Source organism: Sceloporus occidentalis, unplaced genomic scaffold (assembly GCF_023333645.1).
Source record: "Sceloporus occidentalis isolate IW3139 unplaced genomic scaffold, rSceOcc1.0.p SCAF_4, whole genome shotgun sequence".
Lineage (NCBI taxonomy): Eukaryota > Metazoa > Chordata > Lepidosauria > Squamata > Phrynosomatidae > Sceloporus > Sceloporus occidentalis.
This window is the reverse complement of record NW_028316984.1, coordinates 2674799-2693271: the sequence shown is the minus strand read 5'-3', so window position 1 is coordinate 2693271 and position 18473 is coordinate 2674799. Positions and strand designations below refer to the sequence as shown.

At 40.9% G+C, this 18473-nt stretch overlaps 1 protein-coding gene across 2 annotated transcripts in view; it reads right to left on the bottom strand.

The window, feature by feature from the left end:
- The window catches only part of LOC149313425 (patched domain-containing protein 4-like), a 103248-nt gene that overhangs the window by 47089 nt on the left and 37686 nt on the right, over positions 1–18473 (bottom strand). For both annotated transcript variants that reach the window (XM_089519090.1, XM_089519091.1), the window contains exon 2: positions 9648–10128. In XM_089519090.1, the coding sequence (XP_089375216.1) occupies positions 9648–10128 (481 nt within the window). The remainder of the gene's footprint in view (positions 1–9647; positions 10129–18473) is intronic.

The window sequence follows — 18473 nt, the reverse complement described above, 5'->3', positions numbered from 1 at the left end:
AAGGGGGAAATAGTGGCCCCTTCCTCAAACCAGCATGCCCTGCCAGTCCCACCCTCAATATTTCAACCCTTGATACAGTGTAGGAAAGGGCTGCCTATATGTATATGCATCTCTCTCTCAATCTCAGATACACACACACACAAACACCAGCTCTCTACATGATCCATTTCAACAGTTAGCCTTCCCCTTTATGAAACTGTACACATTTCATCTGTGAATATGAGGGCTTTTGCCTCCAACATTCTTTAAACCGGGATTTTGCTCAGTATTTTTAATATCCAGATGTGAAAAACAGGCATACTTTAGTTAGCAAAGCCTCTGACAGAGAAGCTCGTTTTACATTTTTTTCAATCCTAGTCTCCCTTTTCTAGTTGCATCAACATTGGGAGGATGGTGAAGGAGAGTTGGAGAAGCACAGGCTTTTGGAGTCAGGAATGCAGTAGCATGTCTGCAGTAAATAGTACAATTCATAAAGATTGAACTGGGGAAAAACAGGATTCACTCCTACTGCAGCTGGCTGTGCTTGCATGCAACAGGCAAGTGTGAGTATCCAAAGGATAAGATAGGATGTCCACCATTGCCATGGCTCTTCCCAACCACATAGAGGCATGGTGAGGGGTAAGAGGAGGGGGTGACACTTGCACTAGAGGAAAACTAACAAGAAGCTGAAGAATGTGGAAGCCATGCTGCTGGTAGGGACTCTCATGTCAGAAAGGTTTTCACCAAAGAGCATAACAGCTACTGGGCAGCAGCAGTAGGGTGGTAACACTGGTAAAGGGGTGGGGTGACATTGACACTGGTGAATAGTCTCTCAGAGACAATGGCAGTGGCACCATAGCTAACATTTTTTAATACTCGCAATCCACAAAACAGTGATTCCTTTATTCAGACAACCAAACTGCACAAAATACATGGTGCATGCTTTCAAAAATCCACCTGTATAATTTTTTTAAACATCTTTGCCTGATGAAGCCAGTTTTCTGGATTTTGGATGTTACTGTAGTTTGCTATACTGCCAACACAGATACACCGGAATATGTTCCCTGGATGTGAAGATACCGCATTTTGGCTGCTACAGTATAAGGGAATCCAAAAGAGGGTGTCAATGAACTGGGATTTTACTGTTTGATGTTTCTACCTCCAGCAAAGGAAACCATTTTCTTTTAAAATTGGAACTACATTTGGCATGATTTACCAAAACAATACCTAAAATATTCCTAGAGCAAAAGCATGGAGCATCTCTTGAGAGACTGAATGTTCTCTACCTAACAAATGGGGCTGCAACTTCACAAAGGATGCAAATGTTTTGGATCATAGAAGGAGTACCTTTTTGTGTTACTAACAGAATTCAGATTTTATCTCCTGGACTTTGGAATGCTCTGTCCCCAGTGCCACATGGTCAGGAGGAGGAGGGACTTGCCTACATAGATACGCTATGTCCACATTCACTCATCACATAACAACACACCAACAATACCTTGACAAAATGCAGCTCTGTGACTAATGTCATCATTTTAAAAAAAAACCTCCTGTATGATTTTTAAGACTCATTAAGACAATGAAAAAAAATGAAATAGTTAAAGAGTCCCCATGCCTTAGATCAAATATAGACCAGAACGGAGACTGCAGTCAAGAAATCAAAAGGAAACTAGGAATGGGAAAGGCAGTTATGAAAGAACTGGACAGGATCCTAACGAGCAAAGATATAACTCTGAATACTAATGTTGGAATAGTCCAGACCAATGTATTCTCTATCACAATGTACGGATGCAAGAGTGGGACAGTGAAGAAAGCCGATAGAAGGAAAATCAATTCAGTTGAGATGTGGTGGTGGAGAAAAGGCCTGAAAGTACTGTAGACAGCCAAGAAGACAAATAAATAAATAAATAAATAAATAAATAAAAATAAAGGGGAGGAGGGGGCTAGATCAAGCAAGAATTCCTCCTGGAAGGCAAGTTGAACAACTTGAGACTGTCATACTTTGGCCACATTAGTAGAAGGCATTACTAATTAGGAAAGATAATGAGGCTGTGGTCTGACCTACAGGACCTGAGCAGGGCAGTAGAGTACAGAGAAACTTGGAGATGTCACATCCACAGGCTTGCCAAAAATCGATGTAAACTCAATGGCAGCTTACAACATGATTTTTAACACCTTTGTCTGATGAAGAAGCCAGTGGAGCTTCAAAAACTTACATGATGTATCACGTGCATTTTGGTTTTCTGAATAAAGGTATCACTGTTTTGTGGATTTTGAATGTTATTGTACTTTCTTATATGGTCAACATGGCTACCCCTGAATACATTTGTTAATACTGTGCAGAAGGATGGACAGTAAACCCCTCTTGAATGTCTTTTACCATGAAAACATTGTGATGGGACATTCCAAAATGAAACAAGAGATAGTGCCAGAAAATGACACTCCTAGTTCGAAAGGCATTCAAAAGGCTACTGGAGTAGGACAGAGGACAATAATGGTTAATAACACAACTGGATTTAGGCTGAAAGGACATTCAGCTGTTGACATGCCCAGAGGTGAAAGGAACATCTATTATAACAACATGAAATGTGAGAAGTATGACTCAGGGTAAGCTAGACATAGTAAAACAAGAAATGGATTGTATAAACACTGCATTATTTGGGGCGAGTGAGCTGGAGTGGATAGGAACTGGTCATTTTGAGTCAGTGTTTTACCCAGGAATTGAAAATCTAAGAAGAAATGGGGTGGCATTAATAGTGAGGAGAGATGTAGCAAAAGAAGACTAAGGATATAATGTAAAGTCTGACCAAATCATGCTGATAGGACCTCAGAGAAAACCCATCGATATAACCTTAATCCAAGTTTATATTCCAACTACAGAGGCAGAAGAAGAAGAAACTGAAGGATCCTATGCTAGAGTCCAAGAGTAAATTGATCACACAACGAAACAGAACTTATTGTTAATCATAGGGGACTGGAATGCCAAAGTAGGAAACAGAGCAGAATCAAAGACTGTAGGAAAATTTGACCTGGGATCAAGAAATGAAGCAGGAGAACAATTGACTAATTAATTTTGCAAGGCCAACAAGTTCGTTTAATGCAAATACCATGTGCAAGCAACCAAAGATATGACTGTATACATGGACAAAATCTGATGGCTAATATGGAAATAAAATAGACTAAATACACATGGAAGCAGAAGAAAGAGAAGTTCTGTTCTCTCTACAATAACAAGATCAGGACCAAACCATGAACTATTGATATCAAAAATAAGAGTAAAGCTAAAGAAGTATACTAATCCAACCACTGTGCCAAAATATCATCTAAAGATCATCCCCATAAAATTTAAAGAGAAAGATAATGTAAATATAGAGATGTACCATTAAGCCTAATTTACTGGGAGCCAGAGTAACTCTATACTGAAATCATGGACAGGAAGGAATGAAAAAAGATACTATCTTCTGCCAAAAAGAAAGAGAAGACTCAATGGATGACAGATGAAACTTTTCAAGCAGCTTATGACAAATGATAATCAAAAGTAAAAGGTGTCAGAAACAGAGTCAGAACCTGAATGCAACTTTCAGTGGTTTGGGTGCAGATACAAGAATTAAGGTAACAATCAATGCAAGGAAATAAAAGATAATAAAAAAGGAAGAACAAGAGACTTCTTCCATAAGATCCAAGAAATCAAAGGGAAATTCAAACCAAGAATGGGGATGCAGGAGACCCACACTACATAACCAAGTATAAATATAAAGACAATGGAAGCAATATACTGAAGAACAATATAAAAAAGATAAAAGGATGATGGATTCATTTGAACCATATGAAGAAAACCTCCAGTTTTAGAAAGTGTAGTTGAAGATGTGGGAGGCACACAGTGAAAGAAGAAAAAAAAACCCTTACACAGGCAGCAAGCAGGGGGGACCCATGGTCTAAGATGTCTGTACACTAATGCACAGAGCATGGGGAATAAGCAAGATGAACTTGAACTCCTAGAACAACAAAGCAAATATGATATAACAGGCATTACTGCAACCTGGTGGGAAGAGTCTCATGATTGGAATGTAGAAATAGAGGGGTATAACATTTTTAAGAGAAATAGGCCAAACAGGAAAGGAGGAGGAATAGCATTATATGTCAGGGACATTTACACCAGTGAAGTGATCCAGGACATCAATCCTAGAAGCCAGGTGGAGAGCATCTGGATAAAAATTAAAGGGGAAGGAAACAACAGGGATGTTATTGTGGGAGTCTACTACAGACCTCCCAAGTCAGACTGAGGAACTGGATGATGTTTTTCTAGAACAGATTACCATACACTCAGAAAGGAGAGATGTAGTAATGATGGGTGACTTCAACTATCCTGATATTTGCTGGAATTCAAACTCAGCAAAATCCTCAAGGTCTAGTAAATTCCTCACTTGCCTTGAAGACTATTTCATTGTCCAAAAGGTGGAAGAGGCAACAAGGGGGTCAGCTATTTTAGATCTGATTCTAACCAACAAGGATGACTTGGTTAATGGAGTGCAAGTGGTGGGATCCTCAGGTGGAAGTGACCATGTTCTCCTGGAGTTTGTTATACAATGGAAAGGAGAAATCAGGTATAGTTAGACACACATTCTAGACTTTAGGAGAGCGGATTTCAGTAAACTTAGAGAAGTATTGAGGGTGATCCCATGGTCAGGAATACTAAAAGATAAAGGAGTTCAGGACGGATGGGAGTTTCTCAAAAGAGAGATACTGAAGGCATTTCAAACAGTTTCAGTGAGAAAGAAAAATGGGAGATGTTTCAAGAAACCAGGATGGATGACTAAGGAACTTTCAACTGAGCTAAGTTTTAAACAGAACATGTATAAGAAATGAGGGAAAGCATGCATAGGGGTAAAGTCAGAAAAGCTAAAGTGCAGAATGAACTCAGGCTTGCTAGAGAGGTTAAGAACAGTAAAAAGGGCTTTTTGGATATGTCCGCAGCAAAAGGAAGAAAAAGGAAATGGTAGGCCCACTGCGTGGAGAAGATGGCAAAATGCTAACAGGAGACAGAGAAAAGGCAGAATTACTCAACACCTTCTTTGCTTCAGTCTTCTCAGAAAAGGCAAAGGGTGCTCAACCTGAGGATAATGGAGCAGAGGACAGAATAGGGGAATTTCAGCTCAAAATAAGTAAAGAGATAGTAGAGGAATACCTGGTTACCGTATATACTCATGTATAACTCGACCACATGTATAAGTCGAGGACAGATTTTGTATCCAAAATCATGGATTTTGATATGACCAGTGGATAAGTCGAGGGGCAAAGACTGGAGGATGTTACAAAAGATCTAAAGGGGGGGGGGAGGCACCACTTCCCTCCCTATATTTCACTCTCTGGACCTCTCCCAAGCATCAGTCTCAGCATGGGAAACGGGAAACAAACCTCAGTGTGTGTGTGTGTGTGTGTGTGTGTGCGCGCACACACACAAACACACACACACTCTTCCCCTTACCAAAAGCATCTTCAAGGCACATAGCTTGCGAAAAGGAGGCCAGACCCCACTGTCTCTCTCCTTGTCACCCCCAGGACTCCAAGGTTCAGGGCTTTCAGAAATAAAGGACAGGACTTTCTCTCTCTCTGCTTTTCACCCCCAAGACTCATGGCTTTCAGAAATAGAGGACAGGGCTTTCTCTCTCTCTGCTTTTCACCCCCAAGACTCATGGCTTTCAGAAATAGAGGACAGGGCTTTCTCTCTCTCTCCTTCTTACCCCCAAGACTAATGGTTTCAGAAATAGAGGACAGGGCTTTCTCTCTCTCTGCTTTTCACCCCCAAGACTCATGGCTTTCAGAAATAGAGGACAGGGCTTTCTCTCTCTCTGCTTTTCACCCCCAAGACTCATGGCTTTCAGAAATAGAGGACAAGGCTTTCTCTCTCTCTCCTTCTTACCCCCAAGACTAATGGTTTCAGAAATAGAGGACAGGGCTTTCTCTCTCTCTGCTTTTCACCCCCAAGACTCATGGTTTCAGAAATAGAGGACAGGGCTTTCTCTCTCTCTGCTTTTCACCCCCAAGACTCATGGTTTTAGAAATAGAGGACAGGGCTTTCTCTCTCTCTCTCTCTCCTTCTTACCCCCAAGACTTCTAGGCAAAACTGGGAACAAGCCTGGGCATACTTTCTTTGTGTTCCTTATCTCAAGCAGCAGCTAGTTAGGTCTGGCTTGGCAGGAAGGCTGAGAGCCTGGGAAACAGACACACACACACACACACACACACACACACACAGAGGGGGAGAGGAGGCAATGAGAGCCGGCGCCAGGCTTCAAACAGGGAGCCGTTACAAGGCTACAGAGAAAGGTGGGCACTTCTTCTTTCACAAAATTTATTAGCATTAACTCATTGACCCTTCCATACGTCTACCCAGGATTTTGGAGTTCATTTTGGGGCATACATTTTTCGACTTATAGTTGAGTATATACGGTAATCTAAATGAACATAAGTCTCCAGGGCCAGATGAACTGCATCCAAGGGTATTAAAAGAACTGGCAAATGTAATATCGGAGCCATTGGCAATAATCTTTGAGAACTCCTGGAGAACAGGAGAAGTCCCAGCAGACTGGAGGAGGACAAACGTTGTCCCCATCTTCAAAAAGGGGGAAAAAGAGGATCCCAACAATTATCGTCCAGTTAGTCTGACATCAATACCAGGAAAGAAAACAAACATACCGCTTCATACCGCCTAAGCAGTTTACAATTGTAAGCTAATTTGCCCCCAACAGTCTGGGTACTCATTTTGGCCACCTCGGAAGGATGCAAGCCTGAGTTGAGCTTGAGCCCTTTTTCTGGTCTTGAACTCGCAACCTTATGGCATTGAGTGAGTGGCTGCAGTACAGGCATTTAACCACTGCACCACCAGGGCCACCAGAAAGATTCTAGAGCAGATAATTAACCAGAGAGTCTGTGAACATCTGGAAGGCAATGCCATAATCACAAAAGGTCAACACGGGTTTCAGAGAAACCAGTCATGCCAGACTAGATCTCTTTTTTTGATAAAATTACCATCTTGGTAGATGAAGGGAATGCTGTGGATATAGTATATCTTGATTTCAGTAAGGCCTTTGGCAGGGTTCCTCATGACATTCTTGCAAACAAGCTAGTGAAATGTGGGTTAGACAAGGTAAGTGTTACATGGATTTGTAATTGGTTGACTGGCCGAACCAAAAGGGTGCTGAACAATGGCTCCTTCTCATTCTGGAGAGAAGTGACCAGTGGGGTCCCACAAGGCTCGGTCCTGGGGGCCGTGTTATTCAACATTGTTATCAATGACTTGGGTGTCAGAATTAGGGGCATACTCATCAAATTTTCAGATGACACCAAATTAGGAGAAGTAGCTAATACCCCACAGGACAGGATCAAAATTCAAAATGACCTTAATTAGAAAGCTGGGCCAAAGCTAACAAAATAAATTTCAGCACGGAGAAATGTAAGGTAATGCACTTAGGGTGGAAAAATGAAATGAACAAATATAGGGTGGGTGACACCTGGCTGAACGAGACTACGTGTGAAAGGGATCTGGGAGTCCAAGTAGACCATAAGTTGAACATGAGTCAACAATGCGATGCGGCAGCTAACAAGGCCAATGTGATTTTAGGCTGCATCAATAGAAGTATAGTGTCTAGATCAAGGGAAGTTAAAGTGTCATTCTATTCTGCTTTGGTCAGGCCTCACCTGGAATATTGTGTCCAGTTCTGGGCACCACAATTTATAAAGGATGTTGAGAAACTGGAGCGTGTCCAAAGGAGGGTGACTAAAATGGTGAAGGGTCTGGAAATCCTATGAGGAGCGACTGAGGGAGCTGGGGATGTTTACCCTGGAGAAGAGAAGGCTAAGAGGTGATATGATAGCCCTGTTCAAATACCTGAAGGGATGTCATATTGAGGAGGGAACAAGCTTGTTTTCTGCTGCTACAGAGACTAGGACCTGGAGCAATGAATGCAAGCTCCAGGAAAAGAGATTCCACCTCAACATTAGGAGGAACTTCCTGACAGTAAGGGCTGTTTGAGTGGAGTGGAGTGGAGTGGAGTCTCCTTCCTTAGAGGTCTTTAAACAGAGGCTGGACTGGATGGCCCTTGCAGTCTCTTCCAACTCTATGATTCTACTGTCATGCCCATAGAGCTGCTTCAAGTTATGAAGACAAAACCCACTCAAACTCTTAACTAAAACTTGTCAACAAATATGGGGGGGGGGGGGGGGGAGACCAATCAAGACTGAACTCTCCATGGAAGCAGACTGGCATACTTTGGACACCTCTTCTCTCATCACAGTAACTGGGGATTAGGAAAGAGAGAGTGGGAGAGATGTATAAAGAAAGAGGTGTGTGATAGTTGGCTTGTGAAGGCAAAGTGGCTAAGTGTAGCAAGTTGCTCCTATAAGGCAATGTCTTGTCAAGGAAGGGACTATTGTTGTTCATTGCCATCATGTTTACTTTGACTTGTGGAGACCCTACAAATAAGATTCCTCCAAATCACCCTATCATCAACAGCCCTGCTCTGGTCTTGCAAAACCAGGGCCATGGCTTCCTCAGTTGAGTCTATCCATCTATAATGCAGTCTTTCTCTTTTCCTACTACCTCTTACCTTACAAGGATTATTGTCTTTTCCAGTAAGTTATGTCTTCTCATGATGTGTCCAAAGTATGCCAGTCAGAGGGTGTTTAGCACTGCCATCCTCTGAGACTGAGAGAGTGTGACTTGCCCAAAGTAGGTCTGAAGAATTAGGTTGCTGTCTTGTGCCCAAATGCTTTTCAGTTTCCTTCTGGGTAAATATTTACTAGATAACTATGTAAGTTCTAAAACCAGGGTGAGTCTAATTGCGTTCAGTAAAAATTTATTTTCCACAAATAAATCTACATTTGTGGGGAAAATCGGGGGATTCAAAAGGCATTATCCAGGGAAAGTCATGTGATCGTGGTTAAGATTATCACATGACATCGCAATTAAAGAGGGCTTATCCCAGGATTAACCAGCAACAAATCATTTACAGGGAAATACGTGAATGATCTGTTGCTGGTTACTCCCTGGTTATTCCTGGGATAAATCCTCTCTAATTGCGATATGTGTGATAATCTAAGCCATAATTACGCAACTTTCCCTGGATAATACCCTTTGAATCCCCCTGATTTTCCCTTGTGTGATAAAGTCCATAGTCACAGAATGTTTGTTTCTCCAGATTATAGTCCCTTTGAACCCATTTCCCTCTCTATGTAAACAGAGTAAAAGATTCTAGCTGAATGGATGCTAGAAATCTTTTCTTTTTCAGTCTCCTTCCCTCCTTCCTTCCCTACTACCCCCTTTTTGCCCTTCTTATCAGTCCTCCATCAAAGTCTGTTCAGCAGCTATCCATCCTGCCTGCTGAGCTGACTAGTTTTCAATAACAATTTCTCCTTCATTTTGTAACTTGGATCAATAAAACACCTCTCTCATATTGGCTGAGGTTTCAACACAGTCATTTCACCCTTGCAGTTTTGTTTTGTTCAGTTTTTTCCCCCTGGCAAAGGGATGGATCAATTTAAAAGGATAAAAAAAAAACTCTTGAAGCTAAATAAATAAATAAAACCCTGTACTTTTGGAGTACAGGACACAATTTACAATCCTGTCATTAAGCCACACTAATCCTATTATGATGAAGATAAATAATTACCCATTGCGAAGAAAGGGATTCCCAACAGAGTCGAGTTATATTTTCCATCGGTAATGAAAAATATCCCTGCCGCAGTGACACTGGAGATACAGATAGTGAGTACTCCCAAGAGGCCAAGGAAGGGCTTGCTGCGGAGGCAGTCTTTCATGGAGCTGGAGAGGATAGCTGCCATCAGGATGAGCATCAGGCTCACCAAGATCTTACTCCGGGCCAGGATGCTGGTCTTGTGGAAGTCCCTCCATAGGCTGAAGGAGGCAAGAGAGTAGAGCTGCAGGTCCTCATAGTGTGGCTGTAGCCTGTGCATAAGTTTGCAAAATTCGTTCTCCCATTTTTCTCCAATGAGATCCTGGGCTGCAGAATGATAGGTTTGGAGGTAGTAAGTGATTTGGATGGCTCTGGCTGACTTGACCCTTTGGTCCTTGCTGTTGGGCACTTCCAAGACTCCACCAAGCTGATGACCAATGAAAGTGCTTCTTCCATCCTAAGGAGGAAAGAGTTTTGAAAGAAAAACATTAGCTGGGCACCAGAAACTACATATGTTAGAGTACCCCACTGATACACAAATTCCAACAACTTTGGAACCATCACTATCATTCATTAAATCCCAGCATCTGTAAACACATTTATTTTTACAGCTTTTCTTTTGTCACATGTTACCAAATCTCTACGCAATTTGACTAAGATTTAATGTTTATAATGGAGCCACAACCATGGGGAGGGGGGGTTGGATTGGATCTCAGGTGTTGCTGCAACTCATGGGATGGGAAAACCACCAGAAAACCTCCATACCTACAAGTCAGCTTCAGAAGTTTTTGGTCAGTTATAAAGTGGCCACAGCATCGGAGGAGATGGGAAGAACTTGCTTGACACCATCTGCATGCTGGGTCATTTCCCACACCATTCCTACAGGCAAGGCTGAATATTTTGGCTGATAAAACTACTACTTCTTTCCTGGAGATCACTGCAAAGTCAGTTAGGTGTATTGGTTGGGCTGTCAGACTAGGGCAGGGAGACCTGGATTCAAATCCTCACTCATCCATAAAGCTCGCTCAGCAACTCAGGCTCCTCACCTCTCAGCCAACATGTTGTACAGCATGGTCAGAAAGGAAAAAAGGGAGACGGAGAGGACAATTATACCAGTTGGCCCTCCAAATTTGTGGCTTTAACATTTGCAGGTTTGATTATTCGTGGGTTTGTCTATGTCTGAAGGACAACCCCCCTGCCACACAGCTGGGAAGGATGCACACATGCTCATTCTCTTCCTCCATTTGGGGCTTTTTCACTTGGAGAAAACTGGAGTAGCTAAGCAGAGTGTGAGCACTCCTCCTCCATCCTGGGCTTTTTCCTAACAATGGGCAGACAGGAAGGGCATGCGTGCACTCCTCCTCCTCTTCCCTTCCTTTTCCTCACTTGCCCAGTCACCACCCAGCAGCCCTAGGCAGGCAGTTAGCTGAGTGACAGGGTGAATGGGGAAGGCAGAGGAGGCCCCTATTATCATCCATGCATATTTGCATTTTTTTTCCTCTTTCACAGAGGAACCCCCAAGAATATGGAAGGCAGACTGTACTAACTGGGAGTGACAGAAATATACCAAAGAAAGAAAATTATAAATAAATTGTGCAAAAGATAAAAGGAATATTTCCACTTTACAGTTTGGCGATTCAAGTAAGGACTTTACCAAGCAAGGGCAAAAAGAATTTTAACAGGATAAAAGAGCCTTTGGGCAATACTGATCAGGTGACATCATTTCCATTCTGCTGCTGCCCAGTTACTGTAGTGCACCTTTTCATTGAGGGGCAAAACCTGTCAATTAGTTCTCGAAATCACTATTATACCACAAGTATCACAGTGCAAGTCCCATGCTTTGAGCCTCAGGGAAGGCAATGGCTAACCTACTCAAGAAGAAATCTTGCCCCCCCCCCCAAAAAAAACACCCACCAAAAGACAACCCATGATCAGTTCACCTTAGAGTCACCAAAAGTCAGAAATGACTTGGAGGCACACAACAACAAAACAACAATTACAGTACAAAAAGCCTCTTCACTCTGTTTCTGGCATTATGGCAGCCACGTGGTAGGATGGGGCCTGGTTCTCTTTGTCTCTCCCCCTTCTTCTCACTATTCCAAAGCAGTCCCTGTTAGAGGCAATTAGCTTCCATTTTGTAAACTACTTAGGGAGTGCTTAAGTGCACTGATAAGCTGTATAGAAATGTACTTGCTATTGCTATTGTATATATTGTATTTTTTAAAAGGTTGTACGCCGCTTTGATTGTGGTAACAAAAAGCGGGATATAAATTAAAGTTTTATTATTTATTATTTTATTATTGCTATATTATGTTTATTTTTGCTGTGTTTGCTTACTTATGGCAAAATAATAAAATAAAACAACAATAATTTTAAATTAATTTTAGTTGTTTTTGCCATAATGATGCAAACACAGCAAAATTAAAAATAAATAAATCACACACTTAACCTGCTTTAGAATTGTAGGTGGGAGGAGGAGAAGAACTGGGGCCCCTCATGGTACTGACTGCTGTAATGCTGGAACTGAAGTGTGTGGGGGGCATTTCCAAGCAGTGCAAGTGCGTGAAAGAAGAGAGGTGTGATAAAAAAATTATTTTCAAGGTGGTATCTTCCTGTTTCCTTTCATATCATGATTGCTGTGAGACGTAAGGCTGGTGTGACAATGTCCTAAGACTGTAAGAGGTAGTACAGATGTATAAGACATTTGAGATCTATAATGTACAGTACTAGGCATCCTTCCAGTTTGAAGCATAGACATTGATGACAACTCTTTGAGTACATTTTTCCAACCAGTTATGGATCCATCTGACATCTATTCCAGCTTTAATCATTTTGCTAAACAAAATATTATGGGGAAAACCTTATCAAATGTTTTCTGAAATATAGATAAATGACATCTACAGTATTCCCAGCATCTACTAAACTAGTGATCTGATTGAAAAAAGGTGTAAGATTTGTTTGGCAGGATTTGTTCTTGACAAACCCATGCCGGCTCCTACTGCTCACTACATTGTCATCAAGATACTTGCAGACAGACTCCTGTATAATCTGTTCTAATATTTTCCTAGTATTGAGTATTTTCCTAGTATTGACTAGTCAGTAATATTTTGGACTATTTGCCTTTTTTGAAGAGAGGGACAATGTTTGCCCTTCTCCAGTCCTCTGTCCCCTCACCTATTCTCCAAGATTTCTCAAAAATGATGACAAATGGTTCAGACAGAACGTTGTTAAGTCTTCAATTCTCTGGGACGCAGATCGTTTGGCCCTGCAGATCTGAACTCATTTAGGTTACATAAGATGATTCCCGATTCACTCCCTGTCTATTTTGTTTTGCAATCCAGATCCCTTGCCAAGGTCTCTGCGGCTGCATGGAAGCAGACAGTTCTCTTTTTGGGAGAAAACTGAACCAAAATAGGTTTCGAGTAGTTCTATCTTTTCATTGTGATCTGCTAGTATTTTACCATTCTCATTGAACAGTGATCCCACTGTTTCCTTGCTCATTTTAATGGTCTTTTAATGCCAGTTCCTCAGTTAGAGAATCCTACCTCCTTCAGGTTCAGTCTCCCTTATCTGAAATGCTTGGGACCATAAGTGTTTTGGATTTTGGATTTTTTTTTCCAGATTTTGGAATATTTACATATACGTAATGAGATATCTTGTAGATGGGACCCAAAACTAAATATGAAATACATTTCTGTTTCGTATACATCTTATACACATAGCTTGAAGTTAGTTTTATACATGATATTTTAAATAATTTTGTGCATGAAAAAAGTTTGTGTACACTGAACCATCAGAAAGCAAGGATGTCACTATCTCAGCCACCCATGTGGACAATTTTGGAGGGTTTTTTTGGATTTTGGAATTCTAGATAAGGCATACTCAATGTGTAGGCAATCTTGCAAATATGGTTATTACAAATTTGAAAAAAGATCCTCTAATTGACAGGGAGTGATCTTGAGTATATACTTTGAATTTTCATCATTTCTAGTAGAACATTTATATATATATATATATATATATATATATATATATATATATATATATATATGAGAAAGAGAGAGAAAACCAATATCATAGTACCAAACATTCTTGTTTCATGATATCAAGACATCAACAGATTGTTTATAAGCAGAAATGTACAGTTGCCATATTTCTCTCTCCTCACCCTGCATGTCACTGTAGAATCTTGCTTTAAAGGTCAGTTGCCAGCTAGAGACTGCCAGGGCAAACACTGCCACAACCAAATAAAGGAGAAAGGCAATAATGAAAAGTTAAGCTACATTGGTTTCAGCTCTCCCAAGCCTCTCCATCTCAAACTTCATGTTTACTCTGACAATTTTCAGCTTTGATCCCACACACTTTACGTTTTAGTGAAAGCCTTTCTCCCCGCCCCTGGAATTTTAATCTAAATGCCTATTAAATGCCTATTCAGCAAAATGGCATCAGATCCATTTCACATACACTTGGCTGTATAAATATTCTGCACATTCTAGAAAGGCAAAGAAGCCACTGTTACCTGCTTCTTTGCGCTTATTTCTGAAAGTGAAACCATACCCTTCAATTTTCCTTATTTGGCAGGGCAATCTTGATTAATCCTGTTGTCCTCCTTTTTCAGCACTTTTAAAAATGTTCCAGTTTCTATCTCCCTGCTTTTCCCCTTGTCCTCAGCTTAGTTCAATTGCTGCAAAACACAGTTTTGCAAACACAGGTTGCTCACAATTAATGCAGCTGGTGGAAGGAGAAAGCTTTTGTGCTCTTCCTCATTTATAACTTTTGCAATCTTGGCTTTATTATAATGTTGTTTGGCCACATGTGTCCCAATTTTCATCTGTGATATTTTGGAGGGTATGGTAAAGCTCTGGTTTACAAGTATCACTAACTTTATTATATAGTCACACAAACTGTAAGGGAATTGGTTATGAAGAACATATCCATTGATGATAAGAGAACATTTGATTTAAGAGAAAAGTTAATTTGCTTACAAATTCACACATGTTCTAAAAGGACAAGATATTTTTAGTAAATATATTTGGTATTCACACCTCATAAGCAGTAAAATTTGTCTTAAACCAAAGAGTTATTTGAATCTTACTGATTTATCAAACTACCAAGCAAACAGGATTTAAACGAGAGTTAAACTAGAAATAACCAGGAAATGCCTGAAGTTTATCACACAACATTTTCTGGTTTTCTCTAGTTTAACTCTCATTGAAATCCTGTTTTCCCGCTAATGTGATAAACCAGTTAGAATAACTTTCTTTGTTTTTAGCAAAGGAAATCCACAGATTTCCAAGCCTCTTCTGCCTTGAGACTGTGAGAAATTTGAGACTTTGACTCTAGAATGCTTACCAATATGTGAACTAATTAAAGTAAAGCTGGAAACTGCATATCATGGAAATTATTTTAACTCCAATTCCCCCTGTCCCAAAGCTTACTCTGCAGGCAAACATGTACAAACATGGAGAAAATTACATGTATAAATATATGCACTATGATTGAAGAGCACAACACAAACAATCATGCATGTCATGGGCAGATACACATGAGCGCAAGCCGAGGGGAATGCACGGGGCGCAAGAGGTGACACGTCTCATTCAGATGAATGGGGTACGCACCACCATGCCGCCACACCACCATGCTATGCCACCACATGCACGAGCCCCATTCAAATGAATGGGGCTCGAGCATAGGCAGAATTAGCCTTACACGGGGGTCCAGAAGGGTCCACTGTACATGCAGGAGAACTCTACCAAATGGACACTGACATGCAATGCAATCTAGATAAGTCTCCATCTGTCTAATTTGATTCAAGATCTGGCCATATCATTCACACAGCCCTATCTTAAGTCGCCCTTAGTGAGTGGCTGTATTGTGAGACTGTACTAGGTAATACTTTGTTTTGGTACAGATCAACTTAAAACAGAATCATAGAATTATAGAGTTGGAAGAGACCACAAGGGCCATCCAGTACAACCCCCTGCCATGCAGGAAATCAAAATCAAAACATCCCTGACAGATGGCCATCCAGACTCTGTTTAAAGACCTCCAAGGAGAGAGATTCCACCACTCTCTGAGGGAGTGTGTTCTGCTGTTGAATAGCTCTTGCTGTCAGGAAGGTCCTCCTAATGTTGAGGTGGGATCTCTGTTCCTGGAGCTTGGATCCATTGTTCCAGGTCCTGTTCTCTGGAGCAGCAGAAAACAGCTTGCTCCCCCCTCAATGTGACATCCCTTCAAATATTTAAACAGGGCTATCATAGAGGGGCTATCAAACAAGGGCTATCAACAGGACTTTTAACCTTCTCTTCGCCATGCTAAACATCCTCAGCTCCCTAAGTCGTTCCTCATAGAGCATGGTTTCCAGACCCTTCACCATTTTAGTCGCCCTCCTTTGGACATGCTCCAGTTTCTCAACATCCTTTTTGAATTGTGGTCCAGAACTGGACACAATATTCCAGGTGGGGTCTGACCAAAGCAGAATAGTGAATAGTAAATAGAGAAATTGCCTTCTTTCTTCCCTTCCCACTAGCAAAGCCTTGTCTGTTTATCGCTTGCTGTGTGTGCAAAATGTCTCACCAGTTGGCCAGCAATTTCTTATATTTTGCACTTATCTGAAATTTCCTTTCACAGGGGAAGCTTAGGTCTGCTTATTTGTCATGCCTGTGAAATTGACAATACTGGTCTCTACCAACCAGGTTTCTACCTCTTATCCTAGATGCTACTCACTACTATTAAAGTCTACTATTAAAGTTCAAGTTGAAGTAGAATTTTCTATCTCATGACAGCCAGCTATCCTGCCTGCCTGCCTGCCTTTTTGCAGCATTAACCTGATATAACCCAAGAGATGTTTCTACAAAAAAACAGAACATAATGATATTAGTATTCCACATTCAGTTGATTGTTTGGCACCAGTTGATACAAGCAATGATTTAAAATCTCATGCCAATTCCTGAAATACTTCGAGAAACGTTGTTTATTGCATACAGTAATCAGGCACCAAGGAAGAATTGAGAATTTTCCTTATTTGCATCCCAAACCCAAACTTATTTTGTATAAACATAAGTTCTTTTGATATTTGTGACCCCTGCTTCCAAGTAAGTACTGTGCTGTTAAGACTACTAGTTTGCAAATCGTATGATCCTCTCTTCTCTTAAATATCCCACTGAAATATCTGTAGTAAGCAGGATTTCAGATATGCAGTACTGGGAGAGGGGAGGAAACAGATTATCAGCCCAGGGCCAAATAGGTAGAAAAAATTGCTTAGCCATTGTCTCTGAATTATCCATGGGTAATAAAAGTGCAGATGAAATATTCAATTGATAAAAGAACATTGACATAAGCAGTATAGGAGGAATAAGTAGAACAGTAATTCCTGCACTGCAAACTTCTCACCTAGATCACTGCACTGCACACTATATGGGGCTGCCCTGGAGGATGGCACACAACCTCCATTTAGTGCAAAATGAAGCAGATAGATTGCTGTTGAGAACAGAAAGTATTTCACACCAGTTTTAAAGAGGAACTTTATTGGCTGCCAATAGACTTCTGGTTCAAATTTGTCAGTGATGATGTTTAAAGTTATAGGCTCTTTGGGGTCTTCATTGGGGATGAAGGAGCACCTTTTCCTCTATATAACTGCTTGAGGATTATTATTATTATTACTATTATTATTATTGAGTATTTCCTCTATATACAGTACCTGCTTGAGCCCTCTTGGGCATCCCACTGTTGGGAGCTACACATTATGTGGAGATGTTTGGGAGAGCTTTTTTCTACTGTGGTGGAAAAGCTATTGCATGCCTCTTGCTTGCACTGCTCCTAGTCTCATTTCTGCACCAAATTGTGACCTATTTCTGTACCTGTGCCTTGGGGCTTCATTGACTATTGTTTTGCTTGTGTGATTAACACAGATTTTATATGAATTATGGGTTGCTGTTGGTTTATGAGTTTACGCAGGATGGTTTTATTGATGCGCAAATAATCTATTGATATAGGGAAAGTTAAAAATAATGTAATAAAATTTATAAATATAAATATATTCAGATAAACAGGAAGCTTTTATGGTTCAGTTGATACCAACCACAGAGTCAAAAAAGTGGGGGACTCCTTGCTGCTGACAATGGGAGTGCAGTAGAAGTGCTGGCACAAACAGGTACACCATTTGTAGATGATTTGTTTGAGGTGACGCTTCAGAGCTGGCACATTATTGCTTTGCAAGGGTAAGCAGCCATTCCTACTACATTCTATACAATTGGTTAGTGTGTGTTTATCATTTTAGTTCTTATTTATTTATTTATTTATTTATTTATTTACTGATTTTGCTGGTGTAGGCAATTGCCAAGAGTTGATCTACTTAACAGTCTAGTTCACAATTCAGTCCGCCAACTCTGGTGAATTCTGTTTTTCATCCACTAAAAAGCCATTGTTATTCCTGAGTGAACCAATGAGCAATAACAACAGAGCCACAAAATCTTTCAGTATTGAAGGTACTGGACTGCAGACCCTGTCCACACCCATGGGCAAATAGATTTGAGACCATTTAGATTTGGCACAGCCCAAAAGAGCTGAACATTCTGCAACATACACTGAAGCTAGGGGGCCCTATCTCAGGGCCTAGCCTGAGCCTCCCTCTCAGGGTGAAGACAGAAACCTCAAGGTGAGACTGCTGCCCTGAAAAATCAACAAACCCTGTAAGCTGCTGGTTCTTCTCTGTCACCGCTCCAAAAGCTTGGAATGACCTGCCGGAAGAGATTCGCCAATTATCCTCACTCGAGGCTTTTAAAAAGGCGACAAAAACCTTTC